Source organism: Lonchura striata, chromosome 1A (genome assembly GCF_050655825.1).
Source record: "Lonchura striata isolate lonStrDom1 chromosome 1A, ASM5065582v1, whole genome shotgun sequence".
Lineage (NCBI taxonomy): Eukaryota > Metazoa > Chordata > Aves > Passeriformes > Estrildidae > Lonchura > Lonchura striata.
In genome coordinates, this window is record NC_140741.1 from 61,961,914 (window position 1) to 61,989,353 (window position 27,440).

Consider the following 27,440-nt stretch of genomic DNA (forward strand, 5'->3'; position numbering starts at 1 on the left):
GGGTGGCAGCTCTTGTCACCTTCCTGTCATCAATCAGGTACACACCAAAGTGGATGGCACAAAAAATGAGAAACCTCACAGCAGCCTTTGACGCCAGCCTGACCTGGGAATGAAAGACTTGTTTTAACTTGAAAATGCACAGCATCCACCCCAAGCCTTCCTCCTCCATCACAGAAACAAGGGTTGGGAAAGGACTCCCAGAGCACATGCAGGCAGGTCCTGACTGCTTTGTGAATGACTCATAAGGAACACTGTAAACTGGAAGTAAATGCAACATGTTTTATTTGAGGTTGGAATAAATTACAACTGTAAAGCATATTTTATTGCTTTATAAATTGTCTGCTCTTAAAAGGTATTAATATCAAACAGAAACAAAACAAAGACACATTTGATTAACAGTTCAGTTCTCCTAAGCTTCATGAACAGCTCAGTAGGGGGATTTCTTTATATGATTGGCTCAGAAATTTGACTTTGACATGCATTATCACCATTCATAAGTTTGAGTGGACTGCAGATGTGTTAATTTGCTTTAATATATAATTTTCTCCATAATATCCCATTTAATACCCAGTCCTTCATTCCCTATAAATACAAATCCCACTGCTTTTGAAAAATTATTTTGAAACATACATGGGGTTTTCTGTCCCTGCAGAAGGAGGACTTGCAAGTCCAAACCAGGAATGAGTCTGACCCCAAAACTAAGTAAAAAAACTTGTCACAGGTTAAAATAGTGAAATCCCATGCACAAAATTTGTGTCCTTTCATTCTGAAGATTCTTGCAAAAACACTCTGCATTCTCTGAACACACTGATGTGGAGAACGCGTATTTTTGTTGTACAGATAATACCTGCCTGAGGCAGGTATGAATTTTGGTCATCACCTGTGCTCTTCTAGGTGCAAACAGACCCAGGCAATCCAGTCTGCCCTGAGCCTGGGGGGGTGAGAGGGTGCTCACAGGGCTGGGTGTGCTCAGCTCTGGGCAGTGCCCAGCCCTGAATGCACAGACACTGTGACAGGGTCTGGCTAGCTCCAGATAGGTATGACAGGCAGAAAGGAGGCCAAAAAGTCACTTCCTCAGCCTCCTGGGGAGCCACAGCTCCTCAACACCAAAAAGGGAATGAACATTCATAAGCAGCTGTCATTGCACCATAAAAAAAAAAAACTTCTGCCAAAGTATCCCATCCCACTCTGACCCTCTTGCACAGCCAGGGCCATGTGCTCCCCATGCCCTAGCTCCAGAACACTGCCTCCATGAGCCATTCCTGAGCAGGGAGCATGCACCTCTGCTAGGCTGGGCCCAAAGCAGCACAAAATGAGCTGGACTATGACCTGTCAAACTCTTCAAAAACAAAAACTAAGACTCCAGTCTCAACGAGCCCTTGAATCAACACAGAAAGTTGGCAGAAAATAACTCCAGAGCAGCTTCTCTTCCTGCCACAAAACTAACTTGAAATATAATGAGCCACTAGTAGAGAAATTCCTTCTAAAACCACCTAGGTATCACTCAGGAAGCTCTTGTTTAGAGAAATGTTTCTTCTCATAGCAGCCTCAAATGTTCTTGCTATGCCTACATGAACACAAATAGCTGAGTGAGATGCTAGGGTATTTTACACTACACAGCTGAATGGGAATGGTTGTCTATTACTGGATCCAAGAAATAAATGTTGAACTTCAAAGAAAATACTATTAGATTGATCCGGGTCTGATTGCAGTTTTCATCAAAATTTCACAACATAAAAATTTGTAACGTCAAAATTTCAGTAACATAAATTTTGTATGTTTTATGCATAATCTCATTAAAAAAAAAAAACAAACAGCAAACAAATTTTCTCCTATTAAACATGGTTTCTTTAGAAGAGATTTGTTTTGTGCCATAAGGGATATCCAGCTTTGATCTCTGTAAGGCATACAACAGATTTCAGGTGCTGCCCATAATGGCTCCCAGCAAGTCAAAGAACAGGGGCAGAGCTTTGGTGGGATATCTGGAGCTGTGCTAAACTGGGCCAATTCTTCAGCACCTTTCAGTATCCCACTCATTCAGGGAGTGGATAACCCTGGTTTAGTTCCCAGCCACATGCTAAAGTGCTTAATGGAGAGGTGGGAAACAGCAATGCCCCTTCCTCCACCTCAGGTCCTGGCTTGGGAAAGGCTTGTGGAAAGGTGGCTTTGAGGCTGCCTTGTGCTAGCAGGATGCACTGCAGCTGGGACAAGGGTATGCACATGGTGTGCCCTCATTCATCTCATCTTACAGAAACATCAGAAACCTGCAAGCTTTTACACTCATCAGTCATCTCGTTTATGTTCACTGAGAACAGATTCTTGGCTGACTTCTTCTTTTCCTTAGTAGTTATGAATTTTGCTTTGAAGATGAGAAAGGGGAAAGCTCACCTTCAGGGAGAGGGACAAGCACAGACATTTGCAAATTAAAATGCATACACATCAGCCACCCCAGCAGTGACCTCCATCTGTGCTTTACGACACATTTTATTATCTTGAACCTTAATTTTTCAGCCCTTTCAAAGGTTCCTAGGAGCATTCCTTTCTATATCAGTGAGATGTCTCTGGGGGCTCTACAGAAAAAAAACTAATGAAAGGAACCAACTGTTGTTACCAGGGTAAATTACAGGGTTACATTCAAGCTGCAGACACTGGAGGGAGCAGACTTGCTCCATTTTCTGGTGCTAATGCTATACCAAGCAGCAAGCTGAGCACACTGAGAAGGAATATGGGCTAGTGGTTAGTGCACTGGACTGGGATTTGGCAGATAGAGGTAATTCACCTTCTTCTTTTTCTTGAAGCAATCAGAAAAAAAGAAATACTAACATTAAGGTGCTCAAACATTTCCAGCTCAGCAAATGCCCCTAATATATTTCCCCTCTCCAAACAGCTCTTATTAGTTTATGTGCTGTCTCACTCAGACTAAGAACAGACAGAAATCTTCTAAGGAATCACACAATTATAGGAAAAAAAAAAAAAACAAACAACAAACTTCAGGATTGCTACATCTTGGCTAAGGCTCATTTGCCCATCTGCAAAGCTTCTTTCCCCTCCTGATCTTCACTCCTGAGCTGCCCTTTTGCAATGCACTTGGAGTCAGAGAGAACAGGACCTCCTAAATACATTCACATCTTTATTTCTAATTTCCCAGCTTTTGCATTCAGCAGGACACTCAGGCCAGCACTGTCTCAGGCAGTTCTGTTAAAGCAGCTTCTGACTGATTGGGGACCTGAACTGAAAAGCTGATGGGACAATCAGTGAGTGCATGTGAAAGCAAGGTTGTTAACCAGTGTATTTGCTCACAGGGAGGGCAATGTTCAGCCACTCCACCAAAAATATGGCAGATGTATTCATTAGTGGTTACCAAATGCTCTAACTTTTCACAGACCTTTATAAGTGCTGAGCATTTCATTTGGCAGGACAGCCATGCCTGAGAATTCAGCATATTGTTAGAAACTGCCACTTCCTTCTCCTACAGTCCTTCCCACCACAAAGTGTCTCATGGAACAAACAAGTGTCTATACTGTGATTATGCCAATGGAGGAACTGGGTCAGACATGGATGCCAGCTGGATTGCACCCATAAAGAATATGAATTATTTAGTCAAGCCAAAACAAAGTCACTTGATGCCAGGCCCAGTGCTCCACCCATACCACCAGAGGTTACCGAGTAAGGGACATAAATAATCCCCCAAAGGAACTGATGTATCACGAAGAGCAAAGAGCCTCTGAAGCTATATGTAATGGCATAAAGCATATTACATGTTTAGCTCTATCCCTGTTTCTCTGTAATGAGGGCAGTGGGTTGCTCTGACAGTTGTCTTCTGGTCAGCCTATTACATTATTTCCTATAGAAATGCAGGTAAAGGCATGTATATTATTCAGTAGTAGAAAAGAAGTCTTGTTTTACATGGGCTGAGAGAATGTTTCTTATACCCAAATGAGATTTTTGCATACATCTGCATACTCACCCAGATACTGCCCCTGCTGTGCTCCATGCCTGAGTGTCTTGCCCGGTTGCTCTGCATAGCAGGCATGTCATACGCACACAGTGACCCAGTACAAGAGCACATTCTGCTGGCCAAGGCTCAGGCAAAAATTCACCTATAAAACCTAAGTGTGTTGGTCGTTTCTTGCAGTGAATTGGGCTTTCACTAGGAATTAACATAAGCTTTAATGACTAATCTTATACTCTGTGCACTTGCTTATTTTCTTTTCACAGTTCAACCATTTTCCTCCATAATACTAAAACACTCAAGTCTTACATAGCATTCAGAGCATTATTTTCTGCTGGCTGTGTTTTGCTATGCTCTAAGCCTCTGTCACAATGCATGCAAAGGATAATGGCTGAATTTGTAATGCTTTTAACTAAAAAAATACTTTTAAAAACATAAACCATAAATTATTTATTCTTCTTTGTCCATTGTTTTAAGCACTGAATCTTCTCCCAGGATTTTACACAGTTCATTCAGTCTCTGCTGCATTTTAGGAATTCCTGCAAGCTGGGATTCCAGTCTCTGTTTTTCCTCACTCAATGACAAACGGATAGCGGTGTCCAACTGCTCGAAACGCCAGCCACCTTGTCCATCAAACTGCAGCAAGTGAGTGTGGTACTTCCTGCAGCAGAAATTAAAACATTAGTAATGGCTCACGGAAGAGATGGTTCCTTCTTGCATGCAAATTTGGATGTATGTGTCTCTTTTCAAAGGTGCCTCTCAGGAATTTGAGCTGTCCAGTTCTGGATCATTGGGTAACACTTTTGTTTCAATGACTTGTCATCCCAGGACACTCTTTCATATGGGATTTAGGGATTTCAAAGCCAGGACTGCCCCAGGCCAACAGTGGAATTCAGCGGGTGCCAGCTGGAAGCAGCAGCACTGGTGTGGGCTCCCAGCCAGGGCAGTCATTGCCTCTGCAGCCCACATGGCCAGGCTCTGAGCCCCTCACCTGCAGGGATGCTGGCAGGTGTAGGCAGCAGGGCCATGGAAGGTCCACTCATCATCTGCTGCCCCTGGCCAAGATGGTGGCCCCCTCTTAATGCCTCCTTCTTAGAAACATTGTGGCTACAGATCCCTTCACTACAACTTTATCAGATGCCTTTTTCCCCAGGAGCTATAACAGCAGCATAAGACAAGGTTCATTTCTCCCTCAGGAATTCTAGTCCCATTTTTTTCATTTACCATAGATGTCTTATCTCCTAGCAGCAAATACAGTGAGGCAGGAATGATGCACCTGATCCTACAGATAAAACTCAAGTTTGTTCAAATTACACCTCAGTTTGCTCCCCTGTGTCTTATAAGGTTGGCTAAAGGTAACTTTATTCCTAAAACATGGTTCAGTTTGCAAGAGGCCAAAATAAAAAAGTCTGTATAGGAGTAACAAATCTTTCAGTGAGTATCAGGGTGCATGCATTGAAAATATTCAAAGGTGTACATGTGGACTTTGTCAAGACCTGACAAAACATTTTTCAGGAGGTGCCAGAGGAAGAGCATAGAGTTCCCTCAGAGCTGCTGGTATGACTGCATAATTTATCACTATAAATTATAGAAGGTAAAATGCATCATAAAACACTGACTGTAAATCTCATCCAGGGAATGTGGGAGTTTTAATAAACTCAGTGGCTTATGACATGGGACTGAAAAGACTAATATTCATCCCTTTTTGCATATTATCCTTTTTGATACCAAATGCTTAACCCATCCTTCTATTTTTCTCCCACCAAACTCCCAAGAAATCAAGAAGCTAAATGCTGTAGATAGAGAGCACAACTGTTTAAAAAACAGACATAGTATTCCTATGGAAGAAATATAGTTTAACCACTTGTCATGTTTCCCATCTTCTCCCTGCATTGGTACACTCCCCCAGGACACCTCATGTATCTTGTCACCTTTACAGAATAATCTGATGATACATGTTTTGGCTGTGGCATAGAGTAATTAATTACTTTTTAGACTTCTGCATATTAATAACTGAAACACATTAAAAAATAAGAAGGATGAATAAATACCTTTCAAAGAATGAAAAAAATCCATGCTAAATTAATTTACATCACTACTGTTGTAGACAACTTATCTTAGAAACTACAGTAGATATTGACTAAACAACTGCCCCAGTACAAAGAACAAAAGCCAATCCACTGCTTGTCAGAGAGCTAAAAGCAAGGACCATGACAAAGCCCTGGATATACTTACCAAAGGGAAGGTCTGTGTGTTATGGAAAGCAGGGATATCCCAGCAGCTTTTGCAGCTTGGAATATCTTTCCTTCGACATCAATGCTTACAGCGCTCGTACATTCATCCAGCAATGCATATTTCGGCCTTTTAAAAGCACATAAAGAACATTACTCTTCTAGGTTTTGGACAATACTCCCATGTACAAGGTCTAATTGAAAGAACAACAGGAAGTAGAGAGCTATTTCTGCCAGACAGATGTCTCTTATTTACAGCTGGAAGCTGGCTAGAAACAACATGAAGTTTCCATGCATTATTCAGGTGAAAAGATAACTTCCAGGAAAAATTAAGTTTATTTCCTGTCCCATTTGAGTACACAGTGATCTAACTTCTATGTCCTAGTCTGACCTAGTATTATTTTGTACTCATCAAGTTATGCAGTAGCTAAAGCCAACTTGAAGCTTCCTATCCACTGCTATGTAAGGACTAGGCTGCCTTTATGTGCTCGCAGTCTCCAAAATCAAAAGGTTTAGGAGCTTCACTTTCAAACTCCAAGAGCTTCTTGCAACCCACTTCCATCACACTTTGGCAACATTTGTAGGAGGGAAGATGCTTGTAGCTGAGATGTCAAAGAAATAAATATCTGAAAAAGGTAATGCTATGTTGCCAAAAGCAAAGCTTAAGAAGCATTATCCAAACCAAAGACAGAGCTTGAATGAATAAACAAGATTTATGCAGTTCCTATGCTAGACAGTGTTGAATATTGTGTGCAGATTATAGTCTACTACTGCTCAAACTATAACAGCAAATCTGCAAAGCTCTTTCTCATTTTCAAATGCTTCTTAAGGAATGAACCCTAACACTTACTTGTGGTAAAACATCCGGGCCATGCCCATCCTTTGTTTTTCTCCTCCTGATAAGACATCTTTCCAATCCATGATAGCATCCCAGCCTTTAAAAAAAAAAAATGCAAACAAAATGAGTCAGGACAATATAAGTTTATGAAGGAAATGCAGCTTCACTTGCAACACCTCTGCAATCTGTAACCAGAATCATAAAGAGCATTTCAAATGCAGAAGAGACATCTCAAGCTACTGAATCACATCTTCTGAAATACCCCAATGCTTATCCACTGGCAATCAACTGGAAAAATGTCCCTTATATCACAACAATTTTGAAGTGGAATTTAGACTTTTTGGTCATATATATATTGTCAAAAAACTTTACTTACCATCTCTTTGAAAAAACCTCTTTGACCTGTATATAACTAGTAATTTTATTGTCATATTTCTTTCATGGAACAATTCTCTATTTTTTCTTGAAAGGTATGAGTGGAAATTTAAAAGCAAAGTAAAATAAATCAAGTATAAAAAATAAAGAGCAGAGTCAGGCAAAGAAAATGGTCAGCAAACCCAACCAAAACACAACTGCAGACAAAGGGATGTATCTGTGAGCACAGACAGACAGCAAAACTGCAATCAGACAGGAGAGTCTTCTATAAAAATTTCCTACTACCTTGTATTTAAAAATAACCCACAACTATGCTATAACATGGGGCATCCTTATTTAATATTCTGCATGGTCTCTAACAGATTTATTTCTTTATCACTTTCAGGTACATGCAACAGGAGCATGAGGCATTTCATCTGTGATCTTACAGCAGACTGGTGTTCTGTGAGTACTTGAGCATGATTAATTCCTCCTACTGAAAAAAATAAAGTAACAAATTACCTTACTGAAAATAAGTTTTTAGTCAAACAATCCAGATGGATAGAGTAGCAAAATAGATGAGTTTTCAAAAAGAACAGTGTGGATGTAGCAAAAAATCTGGTAAGCCATTTTTCTCAACAGATCATCTAATCATGAGACAAGCAGCTGAAGCAGGGCTGAGAGGAATTGAACATTTTTTTCAGATCAGCCCCAGAAATACTGAAACTAAAAAGTTAGTAACACAGTCAAAAACCCTTTTCTGTCATTGCCAAACTTAAAATAAATATTTTCCAGAAAAGACTATAAATAAGATAAAGCAAGGAGGGTGGGCTGTGTTATTTCTGATACCTGAACAAATATGAGAAGTGGGGCTTGTGAAGGTGCAGGAGGCTTGGTACTGTTCTGCTGTGCTTGGTGCTATACCAGGGCTTAGGACAGGTATACAGGGCTCAGGACAGGACTGAATAAATATCAGTGAAACATCTGATGGGGGGCTGCAAGACCAAAACCAGTAATTGATAATGACAAAGACTAAATTTCAAGATTATGCTCTACATAAAATTAGAAAATGTAATGATTTTTAAATCAATATTTATAAAGTTAGATGTAAAAAACAGGCATATGCAAGAAATACATCACCTTTAGTGATCCTATAGTTGTTCCCTATTTTCCTTCCATTCTTGTTTAAGGATGCCAGTGGGTACCCTCCCAGGAGCATACAGAGTGCTTTCTATGAGCAGGCTCCCAACAAAGATGGAGCTGTGTAGTGATTAACTGAATCAACATTTGGATATACTCTGGTAAAGGGAACAGATAAACACACAGGCTGCTATTGCTGAACAGTCCCAGTGCTGGGACCTCACAGAGAGCTGGAGTGCTCTTCCACCAACACCTTGAGCTTCCAAAAAGCACTGTAGAACACCTGGAGCACTCCCTTTTGGCAAAGGGTTCTAACAAGGGATGGGAATGGTTCTTCACAAAAGCCATAGAAACAACTATTCTTCTGAAGACAACACTCAAGGTGCTGCTTATGTTCTGTTACTTTTAAGCTGAGAATACAGATGAGCTTCAGGATCTGTATCTGAGCTAGGGTGTGGGTAGGTGTTGCATGTGTGCACATGTGCGTGGAGGAGCAGCGCCTGTGTTCATACAGTTTCTTCCTGATCAGCTGGTTTATAAAGGGTTATTAAACGACAAAAAAGGAATGAAATTCAAAAAGAAGCATCCTCTTGTCAGCAAAATAATTCTATTTACTCTAAAGGTGTAAGACTTAACCTTTGTTTGCCAGGATACAATGGTCATCTCTGTGGTTACTTCAATTTACTTTCTAACTGAGTATGATACGTGCACCTTGTCTCTTCCTGCCTAGCACCCTCCCTGAACTCTCCTGTTTTCCACTTGGAATGCCTCAAACAGCAGATAAGAAAGTGTGCAATTTTATATTATCCCTTAAAAAACTATTTTCTGATGTCTAAATAATTTTGCCTGAACACTTAGGCATTGTAACTCACACTAAACTGCTTCCCCCCTGTCTGTTAACAATAGTGCACCTACTTGTCTCTTGTTTCTTCCTGAGGATGTGATATGGTAGGTCAGTGAAGGTACTTAAATGTTATGGAAATATCAGCCAAGTCAGTGGCTTAGGCCACCCATAACTACATGCACTTCAGAAATGAAGAAATGAAATAGCTCACCCATGAATGCAGCACAGATCTCTCAGTAAGTGCAAGCACAATCCTCGCTTTCAGAGTCCAAATTCCTTGCCCACCTTCTTGTTATGGCTTTTGCAGCCAGTAAGACAAAGAGTATGTTTTATGTGCTGGGGTAACAGCAGCAGAAATACATACAGCTGCCAGCAAAAACTAGTGATAGCCTCAGGATAGCTGCATTTCATTTTCTTGCACAGCTTCTTTTATAATTCCTTTAATCTCAGTTTTCTGAAGGAAAATGCAAACTGTATTTGGCAAAACCCAAATGGGTTACTCCTGGAATCCATAGCCCTCTGCATCCTATGTCCTTGTGAATCCTTGCATTTTCACAAGCATTCAGCTGCCATGAAAAGATGAGCTTGAAAGTTCCTTTTTCTGATCTACATTCCAATGCACCTTATCAGACATGGACTGAAGGACAGAAGAAAGGCTGACACAGCAGTTCACAGCCAGAGAGTTCACCCCTGCCGAGCTTTTGGGCAGGGAAGACTCTTTCACAGTGTATGTAAAGAGAGCCCAGTGCTGCGCAGGATGAATATGCAAGGACAACCCGGAGCTGAGCAAGGAACAAAGAGACCATGGATTGCATGAGGCCCAGCTCAGCTGCAGGGATTTGTGTCTCCGGATTTCAAAGCCACTGGAAAAGCTGGCAGAGCTCTCAGGAGTTCCTGCTGGTACCAGTAACAAAAGCAAATTCAGGGCTAAAGCAATCGGGTGAAATAATCTCAGGGAGAGGAAACGGGCTTGTCCGTCTGTTTATACATGGCCTAGCACAAAGGCTCCCTGGACAACACCCAAAGATATGACAAATGCGCAAAATAATGAGGAATAATTATAATCTGGGGTGCTGAGAAACCATAAACAGGTTGAACTTGTTCAGTAATGTCGTCAGCCCCAATCGGACAGGCCCAGTCACGCGCGCACGGCACAGCTCCACAGCCTCATGGCTCCTCTGGTGTGACAGGCTGTCAGCAGCCTAGGGCTGCATCTCCACTGACACTTGTTAAATATACACTGACTTTCAAAGCACGTCAGAAGGACCTACTTTATGTGTATGTATTGCATATCTCCATGCTTTTAGCCCCCATTTCTGGACATGCTTTTTCATCACACGTGGTGCATACAACCTTCTTTTTGTATCAAATTATGGCTCTGGCAGAGCTAACAACTTTAGAGGTGTTGATGGGGGCACCTTACAGGTAATAAAAAGGAAAGTAACAAAACAGCATTCGTCTAATATCCAGGTGGTGAGAAAAACATTAGCGTGGGCTTCAGTGGAAAGGGAGCTCTACCTCCAGCAGCAAGGGGGGCTACTGCCAACAGTCACTGCACTGGGTTCTTTGAGGGCTTGGGCTCAGGAGCATCCAGAACAGTGGTGCCAGGGAGGGGATTGTTGTTTTGGTGGATTTGATGTATTCTGTTGATACCAACTGAAAAATGTTTCATGGGGGTAGCAGAGAAGCTAAATGTCAAATTGGGCTATTTATTTTACTAATTTACAACTGGGTCAAACCTTAATACCAGAAAAAGAGAGGAATTTCTGTCATTGGCAGCAACAGAAACAGCATCAGATGTAATACTTGGAATGCGGCAATCCTTGTACTGTTGCAATGTGGAAGTAACTCAGCTAAAAACAGTAACATCATTCTAGAACAAACAATTTGAGCCAAAGTTGTGCACCTCTGGCTTCATCTGGCTTTTTCATAACTGCCCACAAGGAGCACAACACAAAACTGCAAAGTATCAGATTATACAGATGTGACATTTGTGATCAGTTAAAGCACAAGAGATTTATATGGGATTTTTCATTATTTCAGAAAGAAAAACTTTCCATTTTCAATAAAAATATTTTTAGTTTAAAATAGTATTTTAAACAAAAGAATAAAAACTGGAATTAAAAAATACTAAGCTATACATAAATTAAAAATTTCAACTGTTCACTTTCAGCAAGTATTTCTGTCTTGTTGCTTCAAAAAACTGCAGAACATGAGTCTTTATCCCAGACCAGGGCAGCTTTAAAAAATATCTAAGCATTTGAAATCCATGTAATATGTCAAATCATATGTCACAGATTTCCTCTCTGCTCCTACCTTGGCACTTGTCTCCTGTAAATGCCCAAGAAGAAAAGGGAACAAGTAAGTATATTATGGTCCTAAAAACTTCCTGGTATGTGGTAATCTCTCTCCCTGTTTTCCGGCTTTGCCCTCTTCTGTCGCTTTAGATCACAATGCACCTAAGACACATTTTTGCCCAACATATGTTTGTGCAAACTTCTGCAAAGGATGCCCTTATCCTGAGCTTCAAATAGCACCAGTGAACATTCACAGTGTCCTACAGCCTTTACAATAGATTGTGTGTGTTGTGCATGTGCAGTCAGGCAGAAGAACAGGGTCAGCAATAAGTACTCTCTTTGGCACAGAAAGCAGCATAAGACTGATCGAAATCTGGGGTTTCAGTGACTGTAGCCACGGCATCTTGGACATGAGCACAGTGACTGCCCCATCAGCAGTTACACACTCCAGCTTCAGGGTCAGAAACCACAACCGCGTGCACTCAGACTGCTGGGGTGGTGGCTTTGGCTGCCAAGAGTCACGTGTTGTGCCATCCAACCACAAGTACCAGCACACCGTAAATGCACACCCTCTGCAGTGACTTCTTGCCACTGACAATTTAACTGCTCCTCCTTTTCCAGCTGCCTATTCCAACATTCCTGTTTGTTCTTCTGCAATCTGAGCACCTCACTTAGCGAAGTTAGTGACTCAGGAATACTAACAGGAATAGCTGTAGTGTTAGTGTAGGAAGGAAAGGCCTCCTCTGCAATTGTTCTAGTCACTGAGCTTAGCTCTGCCTTCTTTTTCTTGTGTTATAGGATCAGATTTTAATAGCATGAATCAGAATAATGGCAGATTCTTATTCTCTATTGCAACAGTCATTATTACATTCTTAATAAAGAAGCATTAACCCATGGTGGAGAAGTATCTTTAGGTATACAATTGCTATGGTAAATGATTACTGCTTCCCACTCTAAAATGTGCAGAAAAGACTCTAAAGTATCTACACATACTTTAGAAAAAAAGACAGCTTCTGCCTTTTTACAGAACAGCAGGCTGCCATCCAGGAATGGGAATTTAGACATTGTCTTGGGATTTCCAGTGGCTGAGGTACTACTCCGTGTTGTCAGAACAATCCTGAGACTCACCAAGCACACACAAGGCAAAGTACCTGATCAAAACCAGCACTGACAGCTGGCAGAGAAAGGCAGGGTACATTCAGCACACCTCCTTAAGGGGTCTGAAGATCCTTTTTCTTCTCTCTAAAGGTTACCAACTTTGTCCTATGTCTGTTTTAAAAGCATAATGATGTGAAGGAAATTGAAACTAGAGATTAATATCTGACAGCAACCAAAAGATAAAAAAAATTGCTGTGCTTGGGGGGAAAAAAAAACAACATTAAATGCTCCAGTGCCTTAGATACAAAAGAAGCCTTTAGCATCTTGATATTTATATAGTATGTGTATATGTGTGTGTGTATATATATATATATATATATACACACACACTGTCCCCAACTCTGAGAACACATGGCAACTGGAACAGCAAGCAGTAGATGGCAACATTCTACTGCCAGCCAGTGTTGCGTGGTTATTTTTAACTTGCTCACTCTGGTGGGGTGGCCTCACACACTCCTTTTTACAGCACATAGCTCTGCTGATCCCACAGCTAGGGAGGTGAAAGCAGATCTGACTCCCTTCATTCACATGCTTTCAAGTTGATGTAGTCAGTGATATTACAATGTTTTAAGACAGTTTTTATGAAAATCAAGGAAGGTAACTGATCCCACAATACCAGGAAAAGACTGGCCATCACAAGATAGTGAGGATCTTCAGTTTGGGCATAGATTTACCGGGGAGGGGAGGAGCACACAGCTCTTCTCCCTCTGTTAGCATCAGGAGCAACAACCATTGTCTGTGCAGCTCCCACAGCCGCAAAGGTCTGAATCCAGTTTTGCTGGTTCAGTTAGTAAAGGTCAGTCACACTAAGACACACATGCAAGGAATGGATTTTGTCAAGTTTTTTAAAAAAATATGCAATTTACCTCCTTCTCTTTGAACTATGTGGTAGAGATGAACCATATGCAGAATAGACTCCAGATCTTGATCTTGGTAGCCTTTCTCATGCATGTCTTCCACTGAGTCTGGATAGATGACTTGATCTCGTAGTGTTCCAATGGACATGTAGGGCCTGGGGGACAATACAAGTAAACTGGTAATCTGAGGATGGCTTCAGGTGAGCACATCTTGCTGATGTTCTAAGAACAGAGTCTAAAGCTTTAAAACACTATGTTGCTAAAACTGAATTTATCCAGTGGATGCATTGTGAGTAAACGTTTTTCTAAACTTAACTTAGGGACAATTAATTTGTCCCTAAGGGACAATTTAACTTACCTTAGGGACAATGTACCTTTGTTGATGACATGGTAACAACAAGGGTAGGTAGCATGGAAACACAATGACACATTAGGCAGCAAAAATATCCACTTTATAACCTATTTTGAATGCTTTCCCTTTGAATCAGCAGAGTTATCCTGTATCCAAGGTTTGGTACTCTTAAGAGATTTAGAAATTTATTTAAATGCACATATATTAAAATCAAGTTGTAACAAAAACATCGCAGCTCAAACTGGTAAAAAACTCCATGGTGCAGCAGGAGACACACAAGTCAGACAGGGGAGCACTGAAAACCTCTGCACTGAAACCCTTCTTTCTCTATTATTCTGGAGTGCAGAATTTGGATTGGGCATAACTTAGCTGCCAGTGTACCACTTCTGAATTGCAAAGTAGCACACAATAAAGAAGCTGGTCACCTTAAACCTCCCAGCACCAGCCTCCCTTTGCCAAGTACTAGGCTGTGCTTGTATGTGAAGCAGCTTCTTAATCACCATTATTTTCAGACCGGGTAATAACCATATATCTTACTCAAACAAACTGTCTCCTATTTGAAGCCAGAGTCCCAATTCATGGCTGGGGAATGGCTATGGCAAATTGCCACAATATCATGAGCTGTGCCCAGCCTCTGGTACAGCCCAGGAACCAAAAATCCTCCTAGTCTCAAAAGAAAGAAAACTGAAAGAATAGTTTCACAGCTCTCTAAAAGATATCAAGCCATTCAGGTTAAGACAGCAAAAGCAACCTAAGACACATCTACTTAACAATTTCCTTTGCTAGTCTATTGATTTATTGTGAAGGACAAATATTCATCCTGTCTCACAGACACTGCTGATAGGTCTTGGAAACTGGAAACACCTCAGGCACAGTCTGTGGGATTTTGAGTTTGGAGGGGAAAGTCAGAGCCAAAGAACAGTCAGGCTCCAGATTCTGTCCTGCTTTCTGCGCCAAGTGCTCCACAACTCCCTCTGGGTTCATCTGCTAAAACAATACTAGTCTTATTAAAGCTGTAGTGCCAGGGATTATGATAGAGAGGAGCAGTTAAAACTGGGCCAGCAATGAGGAGGCTTCCAGGCAGTTTGCTCTTACCACCAAGAACTGCCTCCAACAACTTCACAGTGTGTTAAAAAGCAGTCGGTTTTCTTCCCTAAAATGCTCTGGACCCACATGGTAGGAAGGTCTCAGCCATGCAGAGGCTTTGCCTGACAGAGATGTGTAATACCTCAGCAGATTTCTTCCCTTCCCTTGGAGGTGTCTGCAGAAGGGTGGATCTATCCATTGTTATTCTGAGAGTCCCTAAAATACACCACAGAATAATGTGAAGGAACTCGCAGCGCAACAATTGAAGAATTACAGAATTCAAGCTGCCATATAAACTAAAATTCTCATGCAAGCTGGCATCAGCTGCATTGGTTTTAGTGCTGCAAACATCCATGGTGAACTGCCTGTACCCGCCTGTGGTTAAACTACTTTCACCACCAAATGGGTGAGGATGGGAAGGGCAGGGGTTCTGAACTCTTTGCAAATATTTGGTCATCTCTGCATTGTGGCAAGCACCCAGGTGGAGCAAAACCAGAACCACAAGTCAAATACAAGCACTGCTTGCTCCTCTTTGCTCATTGTTCTACTCTCTGCTTATTGTGACAATAGCACTGTTCTGGGCTGCTGCACCAACTGCAGTGAACCACTCACATTAATTGTCATATTGCAAAATCTCAACTCTAAACATTAAGTAACTTCATAAAATTATGAGCTATTACACATCCACAATGCTCTCCATCTAAAATCCCAAAGGGCTTGACTTCTTGCATGTGTAGAAATCACTGCACTTGCTCCAGACTGCTGCCACCTCCGGGACAGAACAACAACTCCACCTGGGCTCAGAAAGGTTTAAATCAGCGAGTAAGGCTGTGTAATTTAGGTGAAGCTGCAGTTAAGGGCAAGGAGGACAAAGTACCTATCATATAATTTGCCTGGGGTTTAATACCTTACTCTTGTGAAGTATGATCCCATAATGACTAGCAGCTCTGAGATTTAACCTATGGCAAACCAGGAAAAGCGATGCTCAAACGCACTGTGCCAGGACACTTGGTGCCACGCTGTTTCCTGAGTCACCAGCACTGCTTCCTGGCACAGATGCATTTTCCTTCTGGCCTTGCAGCTAAACACACCGGTACTACCAAGCACGCCTCTCCCCCCTTAGTTTGTAAAAATTACAGAAAAGCCCAGCTTGCAGTGGAGCAACAAATCCCATCAATTACTAACTAGCAGAAAATAAGAATGGCTTACAAAGAAACTACTGTTAAGAGGCAGGAATCATGTGTCCAAAGAGAGAGTTACTGGAAAGAGCTTAATTATATTCTATACCAGTATATAATAGTATGTATCTATATATAAAGTATATACAGTCAGAGTCCTCAACTAGAAGGAGGGAGACTTTAGTACCAGTCTTTTTTTTCCCAATGCTCTCGAAGATAAAATCCAGTAACTATCATAACCCTTCAATAGCATTGTAGAAACATTTAAAGGAGGTTCTAATCTTATTTAAGTGCCTGCTTTCAGGAGAGATACATGGGTTTAACATTTAGCTCTCCGTTTGCCACCTAAGCTGCAGGAAGTGGCAGAAGATGAGACATACATTTACACAAAGAGATTCCTATAGGTTAACTCTAGGTGGCTCCCTTTACCTACTACATAGATATTATGGACCATTTTCCAAAGGCCTGAACATCTAGGGCATCCCCCCCATATTTGAATTTTCTATAATCTTGCTTATAAAGATCATAATTTTACAAGCTGCTATATTTTGTCTGAAATCACCTCAACAAAATTCCAGTTACTGCAATGCTTCTGGTTTAGATTAATAGTAAAAATTCCAGTTTTCACCAGCAGCAAATATTGATCATCAGTGATCAACAAGAAACAAAAGCCTCCAGTAATTAAAGTAACTGAATTCTTAATTCTTCAATTACATTAATAAAACTTAAACAAAAAAAAGATGGCACCATTACTGCAAATTTGAGAAAATAAAAGGTCTTGAATGAACATGAATTAAGTTCTTTTTAAATAGTGTTGTATCCACTGCTCTTGACCAGAAGGTGCTATCATCAATGAGTTAAAAAATAACAAATAATACTTATGAAAATTTAAAAACCACAACAGGCTGTTTGTTTATCACACTGTGTCTAGTTCAAGGGATTTTAGGGCCAGCTAAAGTTTCAGTAACTGTTCTAAATATATAAATAATTGATCTGTCTCTAAACTACCCTACCCTGAACTTTGCTCTCTCCTCATACAGAAGTGGCCACAAACATCCTCTAAATATTTCAGATAGATCAGTTACCTATTGGAAAATCCTACAGAGTGCTAAAGACCATAATGCCAAGGAATATAGTTAACAGGAAATGAAATGCACAGTATGAAAATCTGAATTCTCAATGCATATAATTAGAATCTGACATAAAAGGCTGAAAAAAAATCACATTAATCACTCTGTGGATTTTTTTCTTTCCTTGCAGCAAAGCTGTGCACATTTCTACAAGAAAACAATCTAGGAGAAAAGTGCTATTTATACTCAGGTATCATCTCATCTCATGATTTTTTTACTATTACTTAGATCATAGACAGAATATTACTAGAACTAGTCAGACAGTAAAAAGTGTTTAAGGTGAGCAATTCACATAATTATTCAGTTCAATCTTTTTGTCTCTTGTGATAGGCAGAGAAAACACAAAAACACATGTATAATTAAAATCAAAACATAACAATTCAAAATTTTAGCAGCTAAGGCATTCTGAAATAATTATACCACCTACAACAAATCAATCAAATGAAGAGAAAATACGTCCTTTTCTTAAACTACAGGACCGATGATAAAAGGATTATCTGGATGGATGATCATGAAGATCAATGAACTGAAGAACAATGAGCTGTTCTGGACAAGGTTCTAGCCTGCCAGTCCCACCAGGCCTACTCCAGCCTAAGAGGTGTTTCTGAGTTTTATCACAGCAGTGTAACACAATGAGCAAGGCAGTCTCCCTCTTCTAGAATGATCCCAAATTATTCACAGTTTTGTAGATGAGAAGTGACACCTCATTTCACAGGGAAGAGGAATTGTAGACAGCAAAGCCTCTAGAGCAAAGGCTGGTTTTGCTCTGGGTCTCTACAGTACTTAGTTGCCCATGGCATAACTTTTTCCATGCACTGTGATATGAATACACAAGTATTCATAGAGCAATAGTGTGTCTGCAGTCAAACACCTGCTAACAAATGAGAAGCCACACACTGCACTGACTTCCTTGTCTTATCTGCTGTGAAACACTGCATTACACAGGACAGAACAAGACAGAACAGAGACACACCATGTATATGGATGCATGGAACATGTATTATAGACATTTTATAAGAAATTTTGGTATGTGACATGGCTCTTCAAGGGAGCTGTAGTAATCTCAGAAACTGAGATTGACAGGGTATAATTAATGCAAGATATAAGGCAAGTAACCAAGCCTGGAAAAGTTTTCCCTCTTGGAAAAGCCACACTCCCATCTAAGCTATGTAGGTGCACACATGATGAACTGAAAAAAAAATCCCACCTGCTACATTCTACCATGAGACCATGACATAAGTAATGACTAAAGAAGAATGAAGTGAAAACCTGGTCTTGTGGGGACTAATGTGCATTGTCAGCAGAAAAGACTCATCTCACCTAGAAGTCACTCATGTAAGTCTGAGTTAATTACCCCTGGCCCTCTTTGTAGTCTATGGTGTTCTCCAGTGAACTGGTCCTAGGACCTAGGCCAAGCAGCTGCAGTGACCCCAGCTGAAGACTGTTGTGCATTACAGAACTGGTGATCTGTGGAAAAGTTGCCTTGAGTGGCCACGGGCCTGTGCTGTACTTTGCTGCACTGTGCTGGGCTGTGCTGTACATCCAGCTTGGCCTGTGCTGCACTGCACCTATCTCCTGGCTGCAGGATAAACTTTGTCAGCTGATCTTCACAGAGGAGCCTGCAAGCAGCTCCCACCTGACACCAGCAATAACACCGCTGGCTTGTCCTTGTCTTTATCTTGAAGTGAAGCAGCATGCTCTCATGGTAACATCCTTTGGTCTGACAGTAAAAGCAACAAATGGCATTGTTTACTCCTAAGAAAATCCTACCAGAGTGCTCAAGAACCTTAGCACAGTGCCAAAGAACCTTAGCACAGATGGGCCCAAGCACAGCATATGCTGTGCTGTAACTAGATGTCTGTCTGATGCTGCACAGTGCTGGGTTCCTGGCATGGATGAATCTTGATGGGATTCAAGTACCACAGAACTGGTGAAGGGACTGGAGCATCTCTCCTATGATGAAAGAGACTTGGGAGTGTTTAGCCTGGAGAAGTCTCAAGGGGATCTTATCAACTTATATAAATACCTGAAGGAGGGTGGAGAGGACAGAGCTGGGCTTTTCTTGCTGGTGTCAAGTGACAGGATCAGAGCTAATGGGCACAAACTGAAACAGGAGATGCCAAATGAGCATCTAGAAACAATTTTTCACTGTGAGGGTGATCAAGCACCCAGAGAGGCTGGGGAGTCTCCATCCTTGGAGATATTCAAAAGCTATTTGGACATGGTCTTGGGCAAACAGGTTTAGCCTGCAGGCAGTTAAACACAGAACTTCAGAAATGTGACAGAGTGAGCAGACCATGGAGAAGCTGGGAGAAGGCTGAATGACCTTGGAGTCCTGGAGTTTTGGATCCCAAGACACAGGGTCAGGAAAATGGCAAAGCCTAAAGGGCATGGCAAGAATTACTACCTTCACTTCAAGAAGGAGGTGTTGGCTATGTCTACTACCTGGATTTTTAAATGCATAGGGCACCATAATGGAGTTTCTGATTGAAAACTATAGTAAGAAGGAGGAGAAAGGACTTATTCTCAGGGAAGTTGATACCAGTTGTTATTAGAGCCTTCAGGTGTTCTTCCCTTACAAAAGCCAGCATCCTTTTAGTCTTTTCATATCAAGCTTTTTATGTCAGGCAGATTTCATAGTTTATGTTTCCCAGTGCTTCCCATTGTTAGGTAACCAAATTGATTCTCATTACTTGATATGCATATAGCATTTGAAACGTGCTTTATGAAGCTCCTACGTAAAATATTATTGAAATAATAAACAGTTGCCATTCTGTTCATCTGTCACAGATCCTTTATAGCACAGTTTCAGGGCAGGTGCATTAAGCTGGAGGTAACTGCTCAAGCTGGACAGAGTAATGGGAGCTTAGTGCAGAAACTAGATCATGTAAATGCAACCACCATATTACTCCCTAACATGCAACTTTGTCTATACCACTGCTAAGCTACACCAAATCCTCAGTTAACCTCTAGGTGAATTTGTTCCCCTGGTACTACTATCAAAACTACATTTTGAATTTGTTCCCCTGGCACTACTAACAAAACTAAATTACTATCCACAAAAGAAGTTAAATGTTCAAGGCCAGGCTGGACAGGCCTTTGCACGATCTGGTCCAGTGAAAGGTGTCCCTGCCCATGGCAGGGGGTTGGAATGGTCTTAAAGGTCCCTTTTAATCCAAGGCATGCTATGATTCTGTGAACTGCTTGTATCAGCAAAATGAAACAAGCACAGATTAAACAGACTGTCATTGTTTTGCAGGATAGATCCTATAAACACCAGCCATGTATTCAGTTCTTACTGAATGGCTTCTTATTAATGGCTTTGTAATTACAAAATGTTTGTCAAGCTTAATCTGACTATGTACTTAAAAAAAGTTCAAAGCTTATTTTTCTTAGCTTTTGAATGAAGTTTCATAAACAGTCTGGTACATAGATGACTGGAGTAGAAGTTGAGTATATATGAACATGTCTCAATTCCTCACCTACATTTGGTCCTCTTGGTATCTCCCATAGCCACAGTTTGCTCCAGATATGCCCCAGTCTGAAGGCACTGAGGGACCAAAACCCTGGAGAATGCTGAAGTCCTTCACAAAGATCAGTTTAGCAGTAGCCCTTAAATGTTGGATTTATGTAAATATATTTTAAACCTAAGGCAAGCCCCAGTGCAGCAGTTGACTATACTTCAGTCTGGAATTTATGCAACACTTTCCTTAATAATAGAAAATACCTAAAAACTGTGCTTTAATCAGCTGAGTCTTGTGTCTGGACGGTAGAGAAGACATCTGGCATGGCTTGTGGGGGAGTAACAGCTAATCCACAAAACCATTTTCCACCTCTGACTATCAGGGTTGGTGAATTTTGTACAAAGTGTCCTACCAAGAGGTACTGCCATTACTTGTGAGCAGTCAGCACACAGACTTAATAATAAACATTTAAACTTTACAGCTCTGAGTGAGCCTTCAGTGGAAATGGAGAGGTTTCATAGAGATCCTGGCAGGCAAAGGTTCCACCAACCTAGAGGGCAGCAAGGCAAGAACTTTTCTGTTCTAGATGAGGCAAGATGGAACTTTCATCAATCAGGAAGGATAAGTGCAAGAATTTCTATAGGAATGACAAAAAGATGAAATGGAAGAAGCTGTGCCCTGGACAAGGAGAGAGCCTGACAGCCCTCTCAGATGCCAGACTGCAGTTTCTAACAGCAGAACTCAGGTAAACTGTCTGGAACTGATTAATCTTAAAAGAGGAAAAATAAGATACAAAGTAGCAGGCAATCTTTAAACCATGTCTATAGCAAAATAGTATGCAAACTATTGCATACAGTATGAAGTGTGTTGTGTTATGTTTTTTGTTAATGCTTATCTATCAGAGACCTTTTTCTCTTTTGTCAGATAAGTGGTGAACTTTGGAAATAAACACATGGAAAAGGACCATCACGAACTTGATAATAGCAAGTCCACAGACAGATCCAGTGTGCCAGGGAGCAGGTATCTGTACAGTATGGTATTAACTAATGGCAAAGTATCGAAGGAACAAGTCAGTGTGGTGATGCACTGTCAGCAAAATGCTGAAGGGCAATTGCAACCACTGGTGCAGTGTTGGCATCTGCAGAGTACAGCTTAACTCCACCTGACTCAACTAAAACAATCATAGTTAAAGACAGAACAGTATTAGCTGAAAACAAAATACAACACAGGACAGAGACATCTGAGCCAAGCTAAACGAGATGAGGCAACAGAACACGCAGAGGTGCATTTGCACAGCACTTTGTTCAGTCTACTTCTCCAGCAGACCACACACTAACAAGAAAGTAGTCTGATACAGAAGAACCACATAGATACTCCATTTGCACAAATATATGTATGTCATAGAGCACATCTGAAAGGGAAACACAGCAATTTGTCAATATTAAATTGTTTACACAATCAAGAACTGTTTCAGGATGAGAGTGGCCACTAATAACTACTTCGTGCTTAAAACAACATTTTAGTTGCACTATAATCTTCAAATTTTCACGTGCTTATAATGTAAAATTTACTTTTATTTAATCACTTTGTTATTTACATCACTTAGAACTGAAACATTCTTGCTTCATTCATCCACATGATGAATATCCTTGGACTACCTGAGGCAAATCACATCAGACATTTGGATTACTCAACAGAGGTAAGGAGAGGAAAAATACCTCTGTGGCTGATGCAATTTTGTTTTGTATCCAAAGATATTTTTAGAATATAGAAAGAAAAATACCAAATAGGAAAATACTTGTAAACAAACCCTAAATAAAATACCAGAAATAGAGCAGATGTATCCAATACCAAACAGCTCAGGAGGGCCAGATAAATCTTTAAACTGTTCTATTCTAGACTGCCCTAGCATTATTAAGAAGGCAGCAAGACATAGGTATATAAATTTTAAATGAAAGAACAAACAACATTTGATACTAGTTTATCTTCGGTTGCCACCCTTGTAGCATTTGATAACCCTGGTGTTGAAAGAAAGAAATGTTAGAGATCTACTTGAATGAGCAATAGCAAGGGAGAGAGAATACAGGATTGGACCATTGCTGTGACTGCTGAGAAAGTGGGTAGGTCTTCTACTAGAATGGCACACAGAATAACAAATAAACCATGCATGCTACTGAAAAATGACACCTCTCACAAAAAAACCCAAATTACAGTAAAAGCAAGCTGGAGAGAAAGAGCAGTGACAGTGGATGAGGAGAAAGAATTACAGTGTATTACTCCAGGCTCTATGGGAATCACTCCTCAAGAAAGAGAAAATGCTGATGGACATTTTAGATATGTGCTGTGCTAGGAAGACTCAAGAGTCATGATCAAAAGTTATGGAACTAACAGAGACTGCAGGAGGCATTTCTCCATGCAAATTAGACAATATGACACAGCAGACAGAAAATTATTAAACATTTATATCAATAACTCAGTGGTAATTAGAGATTTATTCAATTTAGGGTGCAGAGATATTGAGGAATATTCCTGTGCTGTTGTCAATGTAACCTGCAGGTATGTAGGTGTGCAAATTTGCTGGCACTTATATCAAACTAAGGAAATGAGAGCCAACACGTGTAGAATCTGTTTCCTTACAAGTGAAAGAGATTTTTTAAAAACATTTAATAAAGTATTTTGCCCCAAATTCCTGAATAAACATCTTGAGTGAATCAGAAAAATGACAATTGCCAGCAATAAATTATACAGATATTTGAAAAAATCATAAAGCAGTGTTCTTTGCTAGCTTCACCTAATGCAAGGAAAATCTACTGATCAATTCAGCATATTCCATTCATCTTAATATCTTGTACTTTTTAAACAAGGCTACAAACTGTTATCATGAATACTTCTTTTGCCCATGAGAAGAAATGAACTACAGGAGGCAAAGATTCAGTGTTCGACTTTGCTTTTGCAAAACAACATAGTCAGAGGTCTCTAAGGAGATATTCTAGAAACAGTTGCATAAGAGTATATACTGAGAGTCCAACAGCATGTCAGAGTACAAAGAAAGCACAACAAAGAAAGCTTCCATTAGTTAAATGAGCACATACTATTAAAAAGGCAATCTGCAGTTACTGTTGGATAGGATTGTGTCTTGCATTGTGAAAATTAAGTTTTGGTTACTTTGATACTTAAGAATCAAACGACTCTCACTTGTTTCAATCCTTTGTTTTAAAAGAAATCAGATTTGAGATATACTAGGTCCACTTCAAATTTCTTTCAGACTCCAGCCTGTTCCCATGATCCCAATTATCCAGGACTTCAGCCATCTGAGGAACACAGGCTTCAACACAAGTATATCTGAACCCTTTCAGATGACTAATCATGTTGCATCACCAATGAGAAAAGATCTCTCCTTATAAACACACTTCATACACCTGAGGTTGCACTTACCACTTGTTAACTTGGATCTACATATCACAGATTAGTAATACGAGAAGAAGGGTCAAAATTATTGTAACCAGGTAAGAGGCACCACCTTTCACCAAGACACATACCTTTGTGGTATATAAAACATGTGTTGTGGAGGGGGCTTGTAGAGAACTCCTTCATACACAGGCCACAAACCACTTAAAATTCTGAAGAGCGAACTCTTTCCGCAGCCATTGGGTCCAGTGATTAAAAGATTCATCCCCTCCTCGACCTGCAAAGGGGATGAAAATGCAAAGATATTATGACATAGTGTATTTGGCACAAGAGATTCTAAGACCCCTAAGAAGGATTACATAAGCATTTATATAAAATTATCAACCAATTTCATTGATTAGCTGCATGTATTCATGCAACTATTCTGGAAACAGTAGCATTAGATAAAATATGTGGGCTGAGATAATGAAAATAATTTCCTTTATATCTGAATATCTCTATAAACTAATGTTTACAGTAGTATATAGCAGTAATATTTATAGTAATATATTACTATATACACATAATGTAATATAATATGATTACATTACAGCATCAATACATCACAGTCAGAATCAATTGTTCTAATGCAGATTAGGTCCAAAGGTGTTAACAGTGTTTCAAGCAGTATTGTGTTATCTGTGATATTAATTGCAGGTATGGGAGGCCAATCAAGTGATTTGTAAACTTTACTTCAGACTGCCATTTCCCACCTTATTACCTATGTTAACTTGGTTGTGATGACAAGTGATTTTTCTTTTACTCATCTGACTATTACCCTGTGTATATATGAGTGCATATTTATGCATAATCATAATGTCATTATCTATGTTTTACAGAAATATACTGACTTCCTTATTTTGTTTCTGTCTCTTGAGACAAATGAATAAATAGAAATGTCTGCAAGATCACTGTAATTTTCTTGTAATTTTACAATTCTGAAATTCCTACACTGAGTTTGTTCCAAGTTTTGCCATAGCTAGAACCATTTCCTCCCAGTTCCTAATTCAAGAAAAATCCTGCTTTACCTAAATTAAAAGATCTGCTGGAATGGTTAAATTTATTTCTGATGACTTCAATTTTTTAAAAAAGAACAACATCTGCACTGGAACGTAAGATCAGGATACATTTGGGATCAATTCAGTAAAGGTCACTCATTAAAATTGTGAGCAGGTACTAGGAGGTGTCTGGAGTAGGTTTTTAAAAACAATACAAGTTTCTGCTGAGTAAATGCTCCCCAACTGGACTTGTGAACCATGCTGCCAGCTATTAGTTAGAACTGCTCTTTGTGGTGATCAGGAAAAACTACAGGTTTGATTTTTTCACTGTTGCTGTGGCCTCAGACTTTTAAAGGAGCCTTTATGAGTAAAGCACCCCATTTTGATTGAATTTAACTAAAGGTGAATGCATACTGTCATATACACCTTTGAAAATCTCAGGTCAGTTTTTCACCTGGCAACAGCAACAGAAATCCTCTCTTTTCTTTCTCTGAGCAGGACAAACTACATATGTCTGCCTCTATTGAGCTACTATGCCTACCTTTCTGGACTTCCCCTTTTATCCATATGCTCCTCCAAGTACTTAACATAAGGTATAAGAATTCTGTGCTGTTTATGTTAATGTGATGGCAATAATCAGAAGATTCTTGCATATCATCTTACTTTGAAGTTTAATCTGGAAACCACCACATCGCCATTCGGAGTAATTATAGGAACATTTTCACAAATAATTCCTTGATCAACATCAATTACTTTCCCTACAAAGAAAAAAACCAAAAAATTAGAGTTTGTGAAACCTTCCATTAAGCAATCACTTGTGACAACCTCTGTGCACAACTAAGTATATTTTCAAGTAAGGACTGGTGTTTGAGACAGCTCTTTTATGTGCTCCAGGTTTCCCAATGGAAAATCTGGATAATAAATCTTAGCTAGTCCAAAAGGCACTGTCAACAGTAGCCAAGAATGTGCAATGAAACCTAAATTTGATCCTAAACACAATGCACACTATTCATCATAAATATGTGATGCACGATAAAGATGTGTTCATTCAAATTCTTCTTGTATTTTCTGTATTCTGTTTTAAATAGCTGTTTAATACCAAGCAGTAAAAAAGCTCAAGGACAGCCTTAGCCACAGGCAAACCAGTTAAACTTTGAGGATTTAATTAGGACTCACTACCAGCTATGAAGGTTGGAGTATCTTTCAGTCTCCTCCAGCAATGAGAGCAAAGGAGAAAACATTTAATGGCTTGCTTCCATCTCTTTTTGATGCCACAGACACTGTAAATGTGTCTTGTAAGCATTTGCAGAAACTCATGTAATATTTCAGTCAGGTAGATACACTTGGCATTTGGGCTCCTGGCAAATTAAATATACAATCTCTATTGGAAATCCAGATACTCTGTAATACAAGGACTTTGATATCAACTGTCCTGGAAAGAGTAAAAAAATGAAACTAACTTCTCAGTCACCTGCTAATGGTCTTGTCTAACAGAACCCAAACAGTTGGATTCCTAGAAAATTATTATAAATTACCTTTATAGACAAGATACAAAGAAAAGACATTTCTCTTTGTATTAGAAAGCTGTTTATTTATAACTTAAACTAATCTGAACAAAGAAAAATGTAACAAAGACCAAGTTAGTTAGTTAATTATAGAAGGCTCTGTAGCATTTTCTTCACAGTTTAGTCTTACAGTCTTCCTTTAGAGGCTTTGTTCTATTGCTTTTAACTTTGCCAAACTATAACAACCTGGGCAGAATTTTTTATGCCATGTATCAGTCCAAGCATTCTTTTTTCATAAAATAAATTTTCCTTAAAACAGCATGACATTATGAGGAAAGAAGTGTTTTTCTGTTAAAAAGAAATTACTTTGATACAGTGGAGACACTGTAGTTAAAATAAATCTATGATAAAATATAGTAAGCTAGTAAGAATTAAGTAGACTTAATTCTCATTTCCTAATCCTTATTTCACAGCATTTGTTTGCAACTTTAGCATGCTTTTAAAGTATATTTATGTGTAATTAGAAATACAATTTGACAGCATTTGTACAAGATGTACAAAATTCTGTTAAATTTTTTAAATTCTGAATTATTAAATATGCTATAAGAG

General features: G+C 39.8%; 1 protein-coding gene across 1 annotated transcript in view; it reads right to left on the reverse strand.

Annotated features, from left to right (window-relative positions):
• Positions 1 to 259: 259 nt before the first annotated feature.
• Positions 260 to 27,440, reverse strand: part of ABCD2 (ATP binding cassette subfamily D member 2) — a 39,103-nt gene continuing 11,922 nt past the window's right edge. The window contains exons 5-10 of the mRNA XM_021539108.3: positions 25,990 to 26,084; positions 24,421 to 24,566; positions 13,681 to 13,826; positions 7,034 to 7,118; positions 6,188 to 6,313; positions 260 to 4,613 (exon numbers count right to left, since the gene is read on the reverse strand). Of these exons, the coding sequence (XP_021394783.1) occupies positions 4,403 to 4,613; positions 6,188 to 6,313; positions 7,034 to 7,118; positions 13,681 to 13,826; positions 24,421 to 24,566; positions 25,990 to 26,084 (809 nt within the window). The 3' untranslated portion in view covers positions 260 to 4,402. The remainder of the gene's footprint in view (positions 4,614 to 6,187; positions 6,314 to 7,033; positions 7,119 to 13,680; positions 13,827 to 24,420; positions 24,567 to 25,989; positions 26,085 to 27,440) is intronic.